At 38.4% G+C, this 20,870-nt stretch overlaps 1 protein-coding gene across 2 annotated transcripts in view; it reads left to right on the top strand.

Moving 5' to 3' along the window:
• RIMBP2 (RIMS binding protein 2) overlaps positions 1 to 20,818 on the top strand; it is a 271,038-nt gene extending 250,220 nt beyond the window's left edge. For both annotated transcript variants that reach the window (XM_067539753.1, XM_067539754.1), the window contains 10 exons: positions 18 to 743; positions 2,399 to 2,516; positions 6,149 to 6,301; positions 8,632 to 8,816; positions 10,762 to 10,930; positions 13,297 to 13,366; positions 14,697 to 14,796; positions 16,070 to 16,141; positions 16,842 to 16,976; positions 19,400 to 20,818. In XM_067539753.1, the coding sequence (XP_067395854.1) occupies positions 18 to 743; positions 2,399 to 2,516; positions 6,149 to 6,301; positions 8,632 to 8,816; positions 10,762 to 10,930; positions 13,297 to 13,366; positions 14,697 to 14,796; positions 16,070 to 16,141; positions 16,842 to 16,976; positions 19,400 to 19,603 (1,932 nt within the window). In that variant the 3' untranslated portion in view covers positions 19,604 to 20,818. The remainder of the gene's footprint in view (positions 1 to 17; positions 744 to 2,398; positions 2,517 to 6,148; positions 6,302 to 8,631; positions 8,817 to 10,761; positions 10,931 to 13,296; positions 13,367 to 14,696; positions 14,797 to 16,069; positions 16,142 to 16,841; positions 16,977 to 19,399) is intronic.
• The last annotated feature ends 52 nt before the right edge of the window (positions 20,819 to 20,870 follow it).

Here is a 20,870-nt window from a genome sequence, read left to right as displayed (position 1 = left end):
CATCACATATTGTTAAGGAATGCTCTAAGAATAGGACCACTGAAGCTGCTTTCTTGGAACAACCTGACTTTTCACAGCAGATACACCACAGTAAAAAGCTTTTCAGTATCCCAGAAGTAGCCGAAGAGGATGTTGAATATTCTGAGCTATTGCACAAGCAGGGGTTAGGTGTGTCCTATAAAATGAAACCCATGGTAGCTAGACCCACTAGACCACCTAGCTCCTACAATCAAGACAAACAGCACATCTGGTACCAAGGCAAGCACAGAATTTCAGGCATGGAGGATTTTGCTTCAGAAGACAAAGGATCCAAATACAGTAGATCCTTAGTGAGAAGCCCCGACAGTGGACTAGACTGTGGAAGTGAGGAAGAAGAATCTCGTTTTAATTTCAGAAATGCTTATGATTTGATTTCTGCCAATGTTGCGCCTAGCTGTTGTGCAGAGACATATAGTTCATGCAGAAAAAGCGCCAGGCCGTTGCTTGCTCGCAGGAAAACTTTAATCAGGCAAAGCAGCATTGAAGAAGACTTTGGCGACCTTAGTCCTTCCTTTATAGAGCCCAGAAGGGAGGAGGCCAAGCCCAGTTGTGAGAGAAAATGCGAGACTCAAAAATGTAACAGAACCGATCATTTGACTAACCAAGATATTCAGCGAATCTGGAAGATCAACTTACAAGTGAATGACTCTAGGGCAGCTGTTCCACTTGCAGAGTCATCCCACAGAGATGCAGAAGACTCTCTGGTGTGTGAAATAAAACTTCCTTCTAACATCTGCCTGTCAAATCAGTCTGTTGTCTTTCTTTTCTCTCCCTCATCCCACTTCTTTTCATTTTTTTCTTAAAGTCCATCTTTGGGACACATCTACTGGTGGTTGTTTTATTTCCTTCCCCCCATGATTTTTGATTTAGTAATCTGCATTTTGCTTCACGAGCTTCTTTTGTATCATGCTGAAATCAGTTTAATTTGCTTTACAACAATGATTTTCCCACAGAACAAATTACAATAATGGCTGCTTTTGTTAAAGGACAACTGAATCTAAATTTTGATTAAGGGTTAGCTGAACTGTAATTTTTCAAAAGTTTGTTTTTATTTTTAAAGTGCCTGTCGGAATGTTGCTTTAAAAAGTAAAGCTAGGTTTTATTTGTAACTGGAAAAGAGAAAGCATTTCACCATTTCTAGTTTTAAAGATTCCATTTGCTCATATTGTTTTTGCTCTCCTCACTCTCAGATTTTCGGGAATTGCTCTTCATCTTCAGTCCTTCTCTCTGGGCAAGTACCAACAAATATCTCCCGCAGTGACAGTGACGAAGCTTCTTGGAGTCACAGGATTCATCATGTTTCCATTCTCCACCTTCTTTCTGCACTGTCACCTCTTTGCCCTCTTTTTTAGACCCTCTCTTCTTGCCTTTGAAGTTGCAGACTGCATCTCCTAATGAGATTGCAGGCAAACAGCTTATTCTGGAGGGACAAGCCAATGACATTCCACATCTTAATCTACAAGGGTGCCTCTGTGATCCTGTCTAGTTCCATTTCTGTACATTGGCCCACAAGGGAGACTCTATGAACTTGCATCCCAAAGAGAGCCAAACCAGTTTTTTACCCTCTCAATCTGTAACCGTCCAATATCTAGAAGTCTCCAATCTAATGTCTTATGTAAGAGTAGATAGCTGCTGCTGCTGCACATCTAGCCCAGCTGTTTATCTGAGCTGATCATTTAAAAATTCTCCTATTAAAATTGGTGCCAAGGCTGCATTTAATCTCAGTTGTTGAAAAACATATCCTGGAAAGCATTAAAATAATAACATTTATTGCAAATTAGCGAACAGAAAGAGGGCCAGCTATGGCGTGAGGTGAAATTTGCCTGAATCTCTTCTGCAAGTTTTAATGACTTTTAAAAAGCCCGTAACCACAAAAGGCCTTTTGAGAGGAACAGTGTTCTCAAAGACACCAAGAGGAGAAGGACATATACTGGGTAATTAATGTGCTGCAAACTGTGCAAAACAATCTAGCAAAAAAACCTAAATGTGTTTACTTGACCAGTCATCTACTATCTTCACAGCTTTAATGTGAGTGATCTGAGTCCTCTTCAGGAAGAGTAAAAAGTGCTTTAAGCCAAGGTAGCAGCAACGACAAAGGCAAAAGAATGTTTCCAAAATTATTTTCTTTTTTGTTCTAATGTGTGACTGCTGTTTACGACGTGTATGCCATTTTTCAGGGAACCATTTTTCTTTTGCAGGTTTAGGAGGCATCAGTATAACTTTTCAGCTAACCTTTCAGTTAAAAACTACGTTTAGTTGCCTTTAGAGCTTATGCTTCTGAAAGTGCTTGACATTACTGACATGCTCTTTTAATGAACCCAGCTGTGTAATTTGCAAACCTCTTGTTTTTGTTTTTTAGCTTTTAGGGAATCCATCATCCACTGGACGACCTGACAGGGTGGAGCACACGGGTCGAAGGTTGTCTCATGCCAGTGCAGTGTCACAAAGGTCTCGACCAATGTTGGTCCCTTCCATTGGTTAGTTGACCTGATCGGTGCATTTCTATTCGTTACAGCCGCAGAGCTGGGGGATTGATAAAACAAACAAAAAACAAAACCCTTCCACCACAATAACTCTAAATCCTTTAGATAAGATGAACTAAGATTAAAACCAACTCTGTCTTAGGTTAAGTATGCGTGTATTGGAGATTCATTAAGGGTCTGAACCAAAACCCACTGAAGTCAATGGGAGTTTCTTCATTGACTCCAATGGGCTTGGGATCAAGATGTATGCTTTGGTTGATAAGTACAATTTAAAACCTACAGTAGACAGTTCATTCTTTAAAACAAATTAAGGTGTGGACATGCTATTAATATGATACCTAAAATAAGTGCACTCACCCACTCATCTATCCATCCATCCATCATTCCATTCACCTACCATCAACTTGCCTTCACCTTCCATTCTCTTAACTACTTTTTGGAATTCAGCAAGAGAAACTGAGGTTATTAAATTAAATGAGTAAGACAGACTGAAGTATGTCCACTAGACTTGCTTTTTCTAACCAAGCCACCAAGCCATCTCTGTTCTGGTTAAATCATGACCTAAAATATATATATTGCCATCTGCAAGAAATTCCAAAAAGTACTGCAGACAAGATAATGGAATCGAGACACCAAGCAGAAAAACACTTTCACCAAAACTTGCACACCACACAAACAACTAGGAAACAGTCACACAGAAATGCAAGAAACACAGGAGTGCAAATAGAGAACTGTAGACTGTGTACATAAATAAAATCTTCATGTGTTTATTATATTAGATGATACCTTAGGAACAGTGTACGCAGCAATCCAGAGAACCTAAAGCAACATTAAGCAGTTCTGTCCTGAAGCTTTATCTGTGAATGAGAAACTTGCCACGCAGCGAGCAACCTCATAGTGATACTTGCTATAATGCAACAAGATTTTTTAAATTGTTAAACATGAAATGTTTTCTCTCAATTCCTTCCATGGATACACAACAAACTAACCATGTAGGAAATTTAAACAGAAACCCTTCTGTGGTGTACAGCACCATCTACAGATTTATAAGGTTAGCAAGTTTTTGTTCTCAGGGGGAAAACCAATTGGATTTTAGGGACACTTAATAATGATTTATGAAAACTGTGGATTTAAAAATAATACAACTGTAATACATAGAAGTATTCTTAGTGCCTTCACTGCATGTATTTAGAGAGTATGATTCTCCTCCCACTTACACTGGCATAACTCAGGAGCAACTTCACTCAATCGAATTACAGTGGTGTTTAAAAAAAAAAGATGTAAAGGGAGAATCAGGCCCAGAGAGTGCATATGCAAATACCAACCGGTGACTATTAGTTGACCCAGATAGTTCTCAGCTGATAAACATTCTCAGTATAGGCTGGTGTTTGTTAAATTAGTGTTGCCCTTTTCTTTTTAGTAGTTTTATTTTTCAAGAGTAAATATTTTTGGGGGGAGGGGCGATATTATGGAATACTTAAAATATGTTGTGCATCTAAGATTTTCTTTTTTATCACCTGTTAAAATAATTTAACAATAAATAGTTGGAGTTGGGGTTTGAAATAAATTTGGTTAAATTAATCCTTTGGATTTTCTTTAACTCTGATTTTAATGGAAAGATGTGGATGGAGGGGGCACCTGATCAAATGCAGCAGGCTTGGCTTTCTCTAAACAAGGCTGAACCCAAGGAACTATAAAATAATGACTTCACTGTTCAGTAGCTAAAGAGCAGCATTTTAGGCAGTAGATAAAAAGGAATTCATTTTTTTTTTATAATCACTGCACATTCAAATTGATAATTAAACAGAGAATAAAATGTAAGGCTCTAATCTACTTCTTTAATGTGAGTTAAAGAATGCATTAGTGTGTTTTGCAATAAGTATGCTCTATGAATGCTTTTCTGGGGAAGTCGCATTAGGACTAAATTACAATATTGCCTAACACTGATAAGACATACCCACAGTGGCAGTATTTTCAGCATCTAATGAAAGAATTACTCTCTGGTCCTCTGTGAAATTGATGATAGGCTCCATCAAATATCATTTCTAATGTGATTATGGTCAAGGATTCTGAACTGCTGACTTCTTTGATTGTATTGCAGTATTTAAACAAAGAGAACAGTTTCCAATAGTGTTCATAGAAATAGAACTAATGTGAAGCTGAGTGTTATCAATCAAGCATGCAGTACACATGGCTCTCTTCCTGCAGCAGGGCATTTAATAAAATCAACATAACCGATTAGTTAGTTATTAAATATGTAATTGGTGATAAACGTGTAATAATTATCCACATCAATAATGCAGGTCAGTCAAGACACATATTGGGTAAAACCACAAAAGAGTCATCATCTGAAGGCTTGCAACAGAAAACCAGAGGATGGGGCATAGATCAGCAGAGCAGATAAATAGATTGAATAAAACCAATGTGTCCAATCAAATCCTGTAACGGATCATTGTACAGACTTGATCACCCTGTCTTCACTCAGGCAAAGCGCCTAGTGACTTTCAAGGGAGTTTTACCTGAGTGAGGACTGAAGAAAACACATATTATGGCTCTGTCATCATAAAAAGAGGGTTCTTTTAAAAAAAATTGCTCCAAATTCTAACGTTTTTCTTCGAGCAAAACTCCCACTAACTGCAGTTAGTGGAGACTTTGTTCCATTAAAGTCCAAAGAATATGTGGCTTCCTACATTTATCAATATGGGTGTACTTACAGAGTCATGGTTTATTCTCTTATAGAAATGTATTGGGCACTGCATATTTGCTCAGCATCACTAAAATGTTACTGTTATTCTTAGGTCAATATTTTTTCATAAGGGTTTGATGTTCATAGGTTGTTCTCTCCTTGAAGATTAGCTTCAAGTCAATCAAACACAGTTAAAATATTATGGCGATAGCTGGAGTTTCCAGATATCAAGGTAATTTGCCTGTATGATATAAACTGAGAGGAAGTCCATAAAAGTGATAAATTAACTCCAAAATTGTGGTACTTCTAGGATAAATATTTCCTGGGACACCTCTTTAGCCAAACCCCTCACCCCCCAATTTAAACTCATTTTAGATTGTTTCTCTGTTAGACTACAAATATATTTGCATTAATATCTCCCTGCAAACAAAAAAATTTCAGTTTAATTCTATTTTTAGATAATCTATTTCCAAAGATAAAATGTATTTTACATTTTTCCCTTGACCTTGCAGAAGTGGGACATCGGATAGCAAAGTTTATTGTTGCTGTTTATTTTTGGTATTATCATAGTGCCTAGGAGCCGCAGTCGTGAACCAAGAGCCCATTGTGCTAGGCGCTGTACAAACACAGAACAAAAATATAGTTTCCTGCCCCACAGAGCTCACAGTCTGCGTTTACCCTCCAGAAATTCATGCGAGTTTTAAAAAGCAAGAAGACAAGACCCTTTAAAAAGGAAACACCCCCTTTCTGTGTGCCTCTGCTGTAGAAGAATCACTGGAGAGTGAATCAGTCAGTAAAACTGACTCACATTGTGCTGCAGGTGGTTAGCCATCCTGCTATAACTGAGTCAGAAAACAAGGTAGGCAAAGCCTGCCCTCAGGAGCCTCCACAGAGAAGACTATAAAGTATGTTTAATAGATGGTTCCCTTTTTCTCCATAGAAATTACAATGGACAGTAACAGTGAAGGCGGTCGGTCTCGGTCAGGTAGTGAGGGAAATATTTCACCTGTAAAAGAAGAAGCTTATTATCGCAGCATTGGTGGACACAAGAAATGGCCTCAGCAGCGTACCATGGCCTCTGACTATAGATACGGTATGCCGAACCTTCTTCCTCCTTTCTGACAGACGCATTTAGAGCTGGGTGTTAATGAGTGCCATTTCTGTATGACAACATTGCATGCAATGCAGAATGCAAGGGGCGCTAACTCTTACGTCCTGTCTGCCCTGCTTCCAGGTAAGTTTGTGCAGCTTAGCTCAGCCGTAAGGGAGGAAGAGCCCTTAGTCATTCACTGATAACTGTCATGCAACCAGCTTTCCATACTGAAACAAGTCAAAGCACACTGCATTGCATGAACCTCTGTGAAGGTCCTCCTTTACTTCTTTGTGGCTGTTTAACATCAGTTAACATCTAATGTATACACCTTTGAACACTCATCGATCAAAAGACCATATTTTCACTTGATTCATAAATATAGGACTAGACAGAGCCAAAATGGACTCACCAAACCTTCCCAAGGAAGAAGCACTACTCAAGCATCACTCCTAATTTATGGGTTTGGCATAGGGGTGATCTGAAGTCAATGGGTGCCTTTCCATTGACTTCACTGGGCTTTGGATCAGGCCCTCAGTGAAGGAAAAAATTAAAAGTATGAGCACCATAATAACTACAAGTTCTAATTGAAGTAGGTAAAGTAGTAATGGTCTCCCACTCACTATTGATCGTGTTTGCTGCTTCATCAACATAAGAAGCCATTGCATAACTGCACACAACTCTCAGCCTTTCATAGCTCATTACATAGTGAGTTAAAATACTTAACAGTTCCCACATAAAAGTGGCTTAGGCCAGGTATGAAGCTGGGAAAAGCATTGTTTTGTGATTCTCTCTCAAATGAAGCAAAAAAGAAGCCAAAATGTTTAAACAAATCAATAATAAAAAAGTGTTCTTCAAGTAGATGCAGGCACTTACTCCATGTGTGTGCCTCTAAGCAGAATATAAATAACTGGGCCGATAACAAGATGTCTATTCTGATTGCCTGATGCAGATGTGACCATCCTGAATCATTACCATCCCAATTCAGAACTGTTTTGATGAATTCTGTGCACAGCTCATGCTTGTAACAAACATGCTTGTGACTTCAGCTGGAGTTGGCTGTCAGTCAGGGAGGGCATAATTTGACCTATTTCACTTTAAAAACTAGAATGCTCAATACACTGAAAAAAAAAACCTGTTTTGCATTTAGTACACGTGACAGTGGGAATAAAACATGATTGCAACTGGGAGAAACTCCCCATTGCCTTTTGTCCCATGTCCTGTCCTTGTCCCACTGCTCTGCTGTGCTTTGTGTCTGTGTAAAGCTTCCTGGCTGGGCTTTCTTCCCACCCTTTGGCTGGCCTGCATTTCCTTATCTACCCTCTTTCTAGTGCTCTGGACGCAAGTTTCAGTAGCCGTTCCTTGAAGCTTTGACACTTAACTGACTTTTTTTTTAAATACAAAAACATTGTTTAATGAAGCAAGCTGGCATTAGAAGGAAGTAAAGAGGGGAGGGGCATCTTTTAAAAAAAATTCTACACTAAATCCTAAATAAAATATTTAAATTATTTCAATAAATATTTAATCTTTATTATGTCATAATAAAGATTATTATTAAATCAGAAATATTGGGAATACATACATATATATATATATATATATATATATATATTTAACAGCTCAACATTCTTGCTAAAGACTTGTTTTATAATAGTGAAAGATCTGAAAGACCATGAGCTATAGCTATGGCCTTGAGTCCGTAAAACATTTAGGCAAGAGGTTGACTCCTGTTGTAGTCAATGGGACTTAAGTACATGCTTAAAGTTAAATGTGTGGTGGGCCAAGATTTTCAACTGTGATTTAAGTGGTTCATGTTTGCCCTACTTGACATATTTTGAAGGGACCTGGTTTTTATTATGCAGTGGACAAAGGTACTGTCACTTCTTTAAGGTCTTGATTACGACCATAGCTAACAAGTCTAGATTGGTTTTTAACACAATTGCAGGCAAGAAAAAAAACTGAGCACAAAGCTGGCTCAAAGACATATTTTATCTTGTTATTTTTGTAGTATTGGTTTAACCTTAGTCCCATCCACAGGAGGGTTAGTACCACACTAGCAATAACTTTGTTTAAACACTAATGTGCCTAGTGCAGGTCTTCTGACCAGTGCAACCACAAACCTTGTCTACACAGTGCACTAGTCCACAGTAGAGGGGTATAAATCTACTGCACACTAATGTGCTGTGCGCTAACTGGCCTCTGTAGACCCTGCTGGAGCAGGGTTACCTAGTCCAATTACAAACAGCAATATAGGAACAAATTTCAGACCTAAATTGAACAAGTTGAAAAATTATTCTGACTTGCATTGCTGAATTTTTGCTCCCTTTTCACAGATGGATACTGCAGTCGGGACCACCTTTCTCCAGACATTTATGAAGAATCAGAAACCGATCCTGGCACAGAAGATATTTCTACTCGAATATTTGTTGCCCTCTTTGACTATGATCCACTGACAATGTCCCCCAACCCTGATGCTGCAGAAGAAGAGCTACCATTTAAAGAAGGACAGATCATTAAGGTAGGATCTAAAAACAAAGCAAACCAAAGACATGATCTTGTCAACTGGTCCTCATGGATCCATTCACACAGAGCAGTTTGTAGAATCAATGCCAAGACCTTTTACTTAGAGCCACGCGTGTTTACATATCACTGGGTGGAGTCTAGTACTGATGGCGTAAACAAGGAGCTAGTGGGTAAAGTTTTCAAAAGCACCTCTATGACTACAGCCTATACATTTTTCATGGCATTCAGGTGCCTAAATTACTTAAACCTAGGTCATCAAAGATGCTTAGGCAGTGCTCTGCTCAGCATTGCAATACCTACCAGCTGGAATAATCAGCTCTGAGTTAGGCTTCCCCGATAGTGCACGGGAGCGTTAGGCACCTAAGAAAGGGATCCTCAGAAACCAGCAAGCTGACCGGGGAGCCACCTGTATTAGCCAAGAGCAAAATGTCCAGGAGGGTTGGGGCATAGGCACCTAAAGCAGCTGACCTGGTACGCCTGGCTGATGAGCAAGAGACAGGCACTTCTCTCCACATGGGATCTCTCCTGGAGTTAGAAGGTGAAGCCAGGTCAGTGCCTAAGTAGCCCGTGCCCTAACAGCTGAAACAATGTGCCTCCTCCTCATGTTTGCCCTATGTTTCCCTGTGCCCCCCCGCTTCTTTTGTTCAAGTGCTGTGGTGCCCCCACAGGTACTGGGAGCCTGCATCTTGCTCTCCTGCTGAGGGGGGCTGAGAGAAACAGGTGCTCAAAGCATGCCTCCAGCTCAGGTCCCACAGGGAAAGTAGGCATTCACCTCCCTAGTTCGAGAACCCCAATTTGGGGCCTTCGGAACTTCAGTGGAGGCCTCCGGTGGCTTTGTGAATGCTGACTGGCAGAAACTTGTCTCAGGACATGTCTATGCTGCAACTGGACATCCACAGCTGGCCTGTGCCAGCGGACATGGGCTCACAGGGCTGTTTAATAGCAGTGCTGACATTTGGGCTCAGGCTGCAGCCGAGCTCTGAACCCCTCTCGCCTTTGAGGAGCTGGGCATTAGGCTCTTCTGAAGAATGTCCCCAATCTTTTGAAAAGAATCAAGTTCAAGGTATTAGCCTAAGTGATTTATCTAAACAAATGCATAACATAAAAAGCAAAGGTGGAAATATTTGTTCTCTGATGGAGTCTGTCTCCTGCTAGTGTCGGGTTAAACATACTGTTTAAAAGATATTTAGTTTAACTCATCCCCAAACAGCTTACTCAGCTGGATATCATGGGAACATGCGCAGAAAGTCACCCTCTTCTTTTCTTTCAGCTCAACTTTTGTGAGCATTGTCCTCGATTGGCTTATGTGTATCTTCACCACATCACTAGTCTATATGAGCCCTGGATTGCCAGTGGTCTGGGGCCCTCTTAAGGCGTGATGTTGCATTCCTTGCACACCCACAATATCTACTGCTTGACAAGAAGGACATTGACTCACCTTCTAATGGAAGCTAATTGACACCCTAATTGTAAACACTGTAACAATGGGTGGATCAGGCCCTATATGTTTGTTTAGCAGATACAAAACACATGAATTACACTCTTGAAAATAAAATGCATGTTTTACTAAATGCATAGGAGAATAACTGTTTAAAATAAAACTGTAAGGTTTGATTAATAAGTATCTTCAAGAGGGCATTTTATGAAGCAGCTCAAGCATGTGCTTAAATCCTATTTTGGAGGGGAAAAGCTTTTAATGGTATTTTTCACTTATGTTTATGTCATAGCTAACAAAACAGCTGATTGGTGTCTGGTGTCACAATTCAGACATATCTAAAAAAACCTAGTGCTCTTTATAAAAAAACAAAAACCAAAATAAACCAGAGTAGCTGAAAAACTCAAATCCATAGACGCCCTGTAATCCTTCTGGGACGATTCTGCATGTGTAATAAATCCTAAACAGCATTGATTTATCAATTTTTTATGCCTTGAATATTCAGGTTTATGGTGATAAAGATGCTGATGGATTCTACCGGGGGGAAACTTGTACAAGACTTGGCCTCATTCCATGTAATATGGTTTCTGAAATCCAAGCAGATGATGAAGAGATGATGGATCAGCTTCTGAAACAAGGGTTTCTTCCTTTGAATACACCTGTAGAAAAAATAGGTAGGAAAACACATGTACACAAAATAGTGATTTGGTGCTATTAACGTGGCTGTGTTCGCTTTGGCTTTTTTTGATTATATGGCACATGCATCTAAATTTTACAGCAGTCTACTACACTATGGGATACATTCTGTGTCAGTATCTTGATTGGTTTTTTTTTTTTTAATTCCAAATATTTAAGCATTTCACTATTGATGCCACACATGAGGACCTGCATTTCGGTAGTGCACAATTTTTTTTAAAAAAAGACTGATTTTCTGAAAGATTTCTAGACACAGAACAAGATCCCTTGGCTTTGGAGTATGCAGTGCTGAGGTGCTTGATAAATGTTATTATGCTCACAGCTGGAAAGCATAAAAAGAATCACTTGTATGTTGTTCTTTTTACTCTTCTACTTTAACCTACTTTACCATAAATTTAAAGGGATGGTGGCAAAGGGTTATGTGTCATGTTATTCAGGTTAACACTGAAGCTTCAAAAAAGTTTAAAAGATATTGATATCACAAACCAACTTTTCCTCTGTTTTGAACCAGTTACCTCCTAAATCAGTGGTTCAATGTTGTACAGAGACATATAGCTGTATACAAATATATTTTGAGAGGGGAAGCCATCAACAAATTTTAAATATGTCAATGGAACAATAAAACAAAGCCCGTAAACTGCTAGCATTGGTTCAATCTTGTTTAAAAGTGAACTGTAAAGGTGGCTGCATTAAAACAAAAACAAACAAAACCACTTCAAAATTGTTTTGCAAGATTACAAAGTGAAAATAGTGTCTTACCATTGGTTGTTTTTTTTTTTTAAAGTAATTTTCATAAAGTGAAACAATTATAGGCTCTTTAAGATCCTGAGAATTGTCAGCTCAGTAGTTCCCCATTTGTCTGCCAAAGCAAAGGGAGTGACAGAACCATGGAATGGCTAGAGGTACCTACGTGAAATTTTTAAAAGTGCTCAAGTGAATTAGGAGTCATTGACTGGGACATAGGCTCCTAAATACCAGAAAATTAGGTTGGTATAACTGTCACTTAGGGGTGTATAAATCCACAGCCTTGAGCGACACAGTTAAAGCGACCTAATCCCCAGTGTAGACAGCACTAGGTTGACAGAATTCTTGTGTCAACCTAGCTACTGCCTAGCCGGGAAGTGGAGTACCTACACTGATGGGAGGAAGCCGTGCCATTGGCGTAAGCAGTATCTTCGCTTAAGCGCTACAGGACTTCAGCTGCGTGTTTTAAGCATAGACAAGCCCTTAGCTTCTTAGGGTTTGTTTACACTGCAAAAAAAAACGAAACCCAAAAAACACAAATGCAGTAACGAGTCTCAGAGCCTGAGCCTTGGACTCATGCTATGGAGCTAAAAAGAACAGGTTAGATGTTCTCACTTGGGCTGCATCCTGACCTTTGAAACCCCAATGAAGGTGGTGCATGGGCTCCAGCTTGAGGGGAACATTTTACACTGCTATCAATAGGCCAGAGTGTCACTTGATCCAGGTTCTGAGCCTTGCTGTCTTTGTTGTACAGACACACACCGAGTCACTTCCGAAATCTTACCCCAAATCCATAGTGGCCTGACTTTCAAAAGTGCTGAGCGCTCTCAGCTCCTATCTAAGTCAGTGAGAGTAGTGAATGCTGAAAATCTTTGATGAGATTATTTATTTAGGTGTCTAAATACAATTTAAGAGCCTAACTTTAGGCCCCCAGCTTGTGGCCATTCTAAGGATCTGATCCTGCGAGCTATTTCTGCAAACACCACTGGCTTTTTTCTGTTACATGTTACACTGGTGATGCCACCCACTTCATTTCTCTGCCGAAGTCTGCATCTCAGATTTTTCCAGGAGGGGGAAAGCACTCGTATTAAAATGCCACTCTATTTGTACGCATACTTTGCTGAGTCTGGAATCTTCTGGAGAGGTGTAACTGCTAGTAACCCCCACCCCCCTCCACAGTTCACCTTTACAAGCAAGTGGCTTCTCTTCTAAATCTGAATACAATTTTCTAGCCCCACTTTAAAGGGAATGTACATAGCACTCTGCAGTTCAGAGAATACGGAGTGTTTGGCTTAATTTTCAATTAAACACAAATTAAGTGCCTGAATGTGCAAACAAATCCACGTTTTCAGACCGCTCCTGTCACACAGGTTCCCATGTGGCCCTGCTAGCAGGATCAGGCCCTGAATCTCCCATCTGTCTTATGCTGTTATCACACGCGCTTTAGTCTGAATGTTAAATCAAGCACTTAACATCCTGTGTTCCGATATGACTAATTTTGCTTAATCCTTTGCCCACATTAAATCCTTAAAAATGAAGAACTTTGAACAGCTTCATATCTTTTCCTCTTCTTTTATTTGTATGCATTCCTTTCCTGAAGTCAACTGTGACCGTTTCAAAGAGAGCACACGCTCTGTACACCGCAGATCCAGAAAGTCTAAGAGGTCTGTGCTAAGCAACAATAACTTGATTCAAGCTGTAAATTAGCTGAATTGCTTTGAGCTGTCTAGATTTACTTTTTATGCCTTTGATCCTTTAGAAGCAAAGTGGCCCCTAGCACTGGCGTTCCCTTGTCTCAGCAGTCATATGTCAAAGTGACCCATTACTTCTTCAAGGCAGTCACTCAGGATATGATTTGGGCTAAGCCACAGGGAAATTGGGTTCCAAATCTGTAATAATCCATCCCTTCACTTTGGACTTCTTGCACTCTCTACAAATCCCTTGCATCGGCAGCTAAGATTGCTCACATTCCCAGTGACTGGGTGGGTGCTGTAATCCCCTCTGACTGAATGCTTCATTCTCAGCTATTAGATGGTGTGAAAGCCAAAGTGCATGCTGCATACTTCCCCACTGAAGACAGTCTCCTCCTCCTACCTAACCCCCCCAGCCTCAAATGTTCCTAGCACAGTAGAGTTAGAGGCCTAAGGCTGCTCCTAACCTGAGTTTTCCTTTATTGCACTTCATAATGCTCTTCACTAGCTCAGCAGAACTCCCCTCATCGCCTGTTGTAAGTAAAACTAACAAACATGTTTCTCTTGCTGTGGCATCATCTGCAAGAATCATGCTGCTCTCATTCACTTTTAAAATTAAGCCCATCACAGACTTCCCTGTAAATGATTGTCAATCAATAAACATTTCATCTAATTTCTGGAAGCTGTAAGTTTCACCTCCTTCCTTCTGTCTCCTGCTAAAGAAAGCTGTAAACTAATGGAATACTTGAAAATATGTTTCTGTAACCACAAGGCTAATGGAAACATTCAGAGTCATTGAAAGAATTGATAAATCACTTGTCTTGGAGCAATTGAGAACATTCCTATTTCTTGTCCCACTACCCTGCCAAGAAGGGGAAGAGTAACAGCAGGCACAAAACTGGTGGCTTTATACAGGAAAAAAATGACCCGAGAGTAAAAGTGAGTCTGACTAAAATGAAACAGGATAGACTCCTGAACATCCAAAAGTCTGGGTAGTAGCACTTGATGATTCTTCTAAGAGTCATAAATAGCTTTTAATATACATATTGTGGAGATTATTTAGAAACAGTATGCTCAACCCAGCTGTTAAGAATTAAAGAGTTGTCCATGTCCAACTTGCATCAGGAATCCACGACTATAGTTGGTATATCTCTTTGGTCTTCTGGCTGGCTGGCTTGCTAGAGAAATAGTCTGAGTTGGTTACTACACACTAACAAGAGGAAAAAATTGCACCCTGAGGATTTTTTTTTCTTCAAAATAACTTTGATAGCTTTCCTCCCCTTTCTCTCCTTATGGTTGGACCAGAAAGGAACAGACGGAGTGGCAGACAGCATTCTGTGTCAACACGGAGGATGGTGGCACTATACGATTATGATCCACGAGAAAGTTCTCCTAACGTTGATGTAGAGGTATTGATTTAAACAAAATACAATTTTTGTTTGTCATTTATATATCCATAACATATCAAATAAAACAGGATTGTTGGAGCTATTCTATAGGTGTGTTAACTTGACAATACTGTACTTTCATCAAGAAAAAATGTTGATTACAAAAATGTGGTAAAATGTTCTTTCCAAACAGACAAGTAAAGGTTTGTGAATACTGTGGAAGTGAATTCATGGGTTTGGTTCAAACACAAGCTCATGAGCATCTTTCAGTATTCAGCACTGCTCTGCTGAATGCATTATAGACTTGCGGATACACTAAAATCATGGATGTAAAATCAAGGCCTACTAAAAAAAAATGGTAAATTATTTAATTTTATTAGAAATTATAGGAATAAACATTTTTCAAAGTGAAAAGGGAAAGAATATTTAATCCCAAACACACCTAACATCTTTCCTTAAGAGAATTTGATTAATTTAAAAAAAATGTCACCTCTCACTAATAAGCAGGTAGCCTGAAGCATAGGAATTGATTTTGAAATGTGATAACACAAAAAACCCACAGATGCATTCATAAAATATCCCATTTTCTCCCTTAGTGATAATACATGGCCACGAAGCCAAGTGTATGTAATCCGTCTATACCATGCCCTTTTAATGGTATCTTAAGCAATTATGGACCATTTCCCAAATCTTCATTATGGATCTCCTGTTACCCTCATACATTTTTCCCATCAGCAACAAAAAAAGCAGACAATGCAGTCACTTTTATGATGGTAATTGACATGTCTGTGTTTTCTCCATGTGCTGTACCAGCTCTGCACAGATAGCTGGCCCAGCAGACCTTGATATTACTACCCAGCCAGACTGCACTCTGTTCAGTGGCGAAGGCGCTCGCACAGGTTTATTGTCCGTGAGCACAGGCCCACTACCATGTATGCCCATCACAATAGCAGAGAAGGTCATATCCCACCCTTTGACTCCATAAGGCAATCCCTTACTATGATTTCCTCCCAGGATTCCCTTCCTTCCCACACAGATTAGGAGGAGCTGAGCCCAGGGATTTGAAGTTAACTGTGTCAAGCCAATGCCCAGCATGTGATAATTAAAAATAAAGTTCTGTTTGTTCTGAAGAATATTTTGCTCCCTAATTCAACATGCAGATTCATCCAATTGTCTACTAATATGGTTGGAAAATATTATGAAGCTGGTGTGTCATTAGTGTGGAGCATATGGCAGAAAATGTTAACAGTTGCACAGTAACAAAACGTGACCAGACACCTTCCTTCTTCTACAGGCTGAACTTACCTTTTGTACAGGAGACATTATCACAGTCTTCGGTGACATTGATGAAGATGGATTTTACTATGTAAGTTTGTTTTTATTTGGTCTTTTAAACTGCATCAAACAGCTCCCCAGTCTCTCAAACACTAATTGGAGAAGTTGTTAGCAGAACGAGCTATTAAAATATGATCTGGGAGGATTTCATTCAGGTTATTATTTCATGTTGAATATTTACTATACCAGGGAGTCTATTTATCTTGCCACTAATAGTGCTATACCTTAATATTTTGGTACAAAAAGTGACAATGTACATCCTGCATCTGTAGCTGTGTTCAAACATTTCTACAAGTTACAAGAACATTTGCCTACTGGCAAGTGACTTTAGCTGCAATATGTGTATTCTGAACTGCATGTAAGAAGCATGGCAATGTGAATATATGCCCAAATAGCTAACCAAATTGCAATTATTGCAGCTGAAGTAACGCTGAAACTGCAGCTGAAATTAAAGAACACTTTGTGCTGATCTTATCTTCCCTTTAGCTTTTTTTTTTTTTTGCATGATAGATAATTGTGCAGCAAAATCACAGGACTGGATCCAGGAAATCTATATTCTGTGCTCAGCTCTGTCACAGTTTCTGTGTGATCTTAGGCAAGTCATTTACTCCTTGCCACTCAGTTTCTCCTACAATGAAATAGAGTATTTCCCTATCTCATAGGAATGTTGCATGTTTACAGTCATTCATATTTGTAAATAATTGTAAGGGCAATTGTTTACCCTACTGCAGGGTGAACTTAATGGACAGAAGGGACTGGTTCCTTCAAACTTTCTTGAAGAAGTGCCTGATGATGTAGAAGTCTATCTTTCTGATGCACCATCACGATATGTTCAAGATACACCACTGCGTACAAAAGCAAAAAGGGTAAGCAACTACATTAAAAATAGGGTTTTTTCCCCAAATTTTCCATCTCATTTAATTTGAATATTATTTCTGACATTTTAAAATCCACTTACCCATTTTAGGTATTTTTGAGAGTCTGCTTAAGATTGCACTGATCTTTCACACTAATGTGTCATGAGCATTTATAATTATGAACCTAAATTTTAAAGATTCTAGTGAATTAAATAAAATTGTTTAACTTTATCAGCCTTTTCTAGTGAAAATTCTAACTTTCTCAGACTTAAATTATACATATACACATTACCTAGATTAGAAGAGGACAAGTAGCTGGGGATGGGGAAGGAGTGGGACAACCACTCCCTGAAATATAAAACGTAAAGATAGCTGATTAATAATACATGTTTAACCCTTTTAATATTTTAGTCCTACTAACAATAGTTAACTGCCCAAACCTTCCATTTTATAAAAGATTATTCATGTTTAGAGTACTTCATTTTTGTTTTGTTTCATCACTGCAATATTTTTATATATTATATATTTTATATATATTTTTATTTTTTTGCTCATCTGCTTGGAAACAGAAGAAGAGTGTTCATTTCACACCTTAATAAGGCAATGTAGCCTTCACGTAAGTGAACAACTGAAGATACCAATAAAGATATCAATTAAAGCCACCTGACAATATCTAATGCAACAGTCATGAAACTTAACTGTGGAAAAAAAAAGAAATATGTCTCCAAAATCATTGGCCCAAAAGTAACAGGATACAGACATTAACTGTATGTACTTGTAAGTCAGTGTTTGCATGAGACAAAGAAATCCTTTGACCCGGCCATTAAGGGTTTTTTCTCCCATCTAATTAGGGTTAAACTTTATGAAGGTCAGGCATTTGGAACATATTTCTCTATGAGCTAAATGTTTCTGTTTACATCAAAAGAAGTGTTCAGTGTCTAATTGCGCTACAGACAAAAGCTGCATACTGCATTGTTAGCCAACCTGAAATATACAAACTCAAACCTCCTACATACAGGAAAAAATAGCACAAACCCCACCCTAAACAAATAAGCAAGTGAATTGCAAACAGATAAGTACAGAAGTTTACGAGGGTATATACTTGGTTCTGAAACTCAACCACAAATATCTGCTTAAACTTTCTGCCTTAAATTCTGTTTTCCATGATCAATTATACCTGTTTGCCTATGACAATATCCAGTCAGTAATTCTGAAATCAAACACACACACTCCCTCATATGTTACAGTTTACTAGGACTGTCAGAGCAAATGCTTATGAAACTTTAGCAGAGGTCTGGTTTACCAATGCATTAAAAAGTGTCAATATGAAACATGCAGCTCACCTAATGAATGCATTAGACTAAATATATGGTATCTTCAGGTGTACGTTGGGGTGCTTTACCAAGTTGTTTTTCATTAGAATTAGACCTTGATTTAAAATCAAAGTAGGCTTGAAGTCCCTTTGCTTAATTCACTGTTGCACAATAAGACAGCAAACTGCTAATGTATTAATGTTGTCTTCACTGGAATTAAAGATAATAGGGATCCCTGAGGCATGGTTTATATTACACAGTATCATCTTACAACATACAATACCATATTTTGTCAGCAGGGCACAGTAGTTGCAATAGGATGAGTATAAATAGTTGTTGCATTTTCATTCAAGTGCTTTTTGATGATTAAAATAGCTGTTTAAAATATTAGGAATGCTGTCATTCTACTAGATTCTAAGTATTGGACAAGTGTTTATCTTCACCTGGCAATCATGTAGCTGCAGCACACACCAAGCAATTAGGGTCTTTAAGCTTTCTTTGATTGCAATTAAGGTTCATTTTAGCTTTTTTCCTTTTTCTTTCTTTCAACCAGTGTGCCATCTTTTCAAATACGTATATACAGTATGCTACCCTGCTATAAGAAAAGGTGTTCAAAGAACATCCAAAATTTTAAGTGATAATCATATACCGTTTGCACATACAGTAATTCCTTCTGGAAACTGTTTGATGTATATAGACTTATCTATAGTACTGAATCCATTTTACTGTAAGTTTATAAATATAATTCCATAGCTACAAATGACTCTTCATTTGTGCACTTTTGAGTGCTGAAGTACAAAACTTGTGATTTTTGCCAAAACAATGGCAAAATAAGTGTCTCCAGCTCTGTTAAAAAATGTAACCAACTTGAGGATCCATTGAAGTGTGTATTTTCTGCTGTCTATACCTTTGCAGACAATTTTATCTGTGGGAAACTGTATTTATGTATTTTCTGTATTTTCCTATGGCATACTTAAAACGATTGAGAGAAGTATTGAGCCAGCCCTTTTTTTTTTTTTTTTTTTTTTAAGTGGGTAATGGGACAAAAATTATGTTGCCAACTTTCTTGATGATGAGAGCTTTCAAACATTCAATAAACTATAATAATATACCTAATAGGTTCCTCCTGAGAATACAGGTACATCAAGGAGAGCACCATCCCCCACAGTCCATCTCCATTCTGGGTCACCTACGTCATCTATGGGTACGTCATCTATGGGTTCTGGTAGTCCCGGGAGAGGCAGGGAAATGTCCTCGAAAAAGAAAAAGGGGCTGCTTTCCAAAGGCAAGAAACTGCTGAAAAAACTGGGTGCAGTGAAATGATTCATTTACTTCTGGACAACTTGTAAAGCTTCCAATTTATGTTTTTTTAAAAAAACTTCAAACTAGGGCTTTCATGACTATAAAGTACATCTTTACAGAACCTTTGCATTTTAACCCTTTCTGACATCAGAGGATCATGTGACTTATGTGATCAAAACAGCAAGCAAAAAAGAAGTGGATTTGTTGGTCAGTGTTGTCACTATCTGTTTTTCTTCAAAAAAGATTTTTGGGAATTAAGAATAGAAGGATATCATCTTTTTATTTGAAGGCAGCTCCACACCTCTAACTATTGGATAAATCTCTGCATTTCTTCTCCTTTAACTTTGTTTGGAAGAAGCAGAAAATCTTATTTGACCCCTCTTCAAAAGTGCTCAAACTTATCTTAAAACAAAAATGGTCTTGAAACTCCTAGTTTACTCAGCCTTGATGTTTTGCCTTATTAATGCACAATGATTTGTACTGTCTAAATATACAGCGTGTACTGTTTATTCAAATGTCTTTTCAACCTCACTGAGACATGGTAGTTTAAGATCAAGTAATGTGTTACTGACTCCATTTAATGGCTGATATAATTCTTGGGAGGCTGAAAATGTTGCGCAGGATGCATTTTTAAACATTTGTATGAGTTCCTTTAGCAAACATTCAGTATGCTAACGTGAGGTACCGCCTAAACTATCCTGAGAATGCACACACTGTTTAATCATTCAAAATCTTGTTTTATAGCTCCTGGCACTAGTGTAAAAGTTTCAATATTCTAAATGGCCAGAAAATAATCATCTTTGCTCCCCAACTGTTCTCTCTTGTGGAAGTACAATTTTAAGTTAAAAAATAATTTCTCATGTTATTGTCAGAAATGCATGTACTAGGCACAGCAATAAAAGAAAGAGGTATGTTATAGCCACAAGCTGTAGCCAATTAAAAGGCTCTACCAACAGAGTACAAACATTTCAAAACACTAATTCTAAAATTGGCTTCTTGATTAAAATAATCTTACAAGTTGCTGGCAGACATTGGCAGTTACTATTTTGTAATTCTTGTCCATTTGTAAATTGTTTTTACTGTTTATACATACTTTTCAAACTGCCTTTCTTTTGTAATTTATGGAAGGTTTATAAATGATCAAAGCTTTCCCCATTGTGTCGTCAAAGAACTGTAAATTATTGTAAGATACTACTGTGTGCTAGATTTATGAAATTAAAGAATTACTGGCCTAAATTTGTGGTAAAGTATTGTGTGGGCGTGTGCATGTGTACAGTTCATGTGTAAT

The sequence above is a fragment of the Emydura macquarii genome, unplaced genomic scaffold (assembly GCF_026122565.2).
Source record: "Emydura macquarii macquarii isolate MOO-44397 ecotype Brisbane River unplaced genomic scaffold, CSIRO-AGI_Emac_v2 contig_554, whole genome shotgun sequence".
Taxonomy (NCBI): domain Eukaryota; kingdom Metazoa; phylum Chordata; order Testudines; family Chelidae; genus Emydura; species Emydura macquarii.
This window is presented reverse-complemented; position numbering and strand designations above follow the sequence as displayed.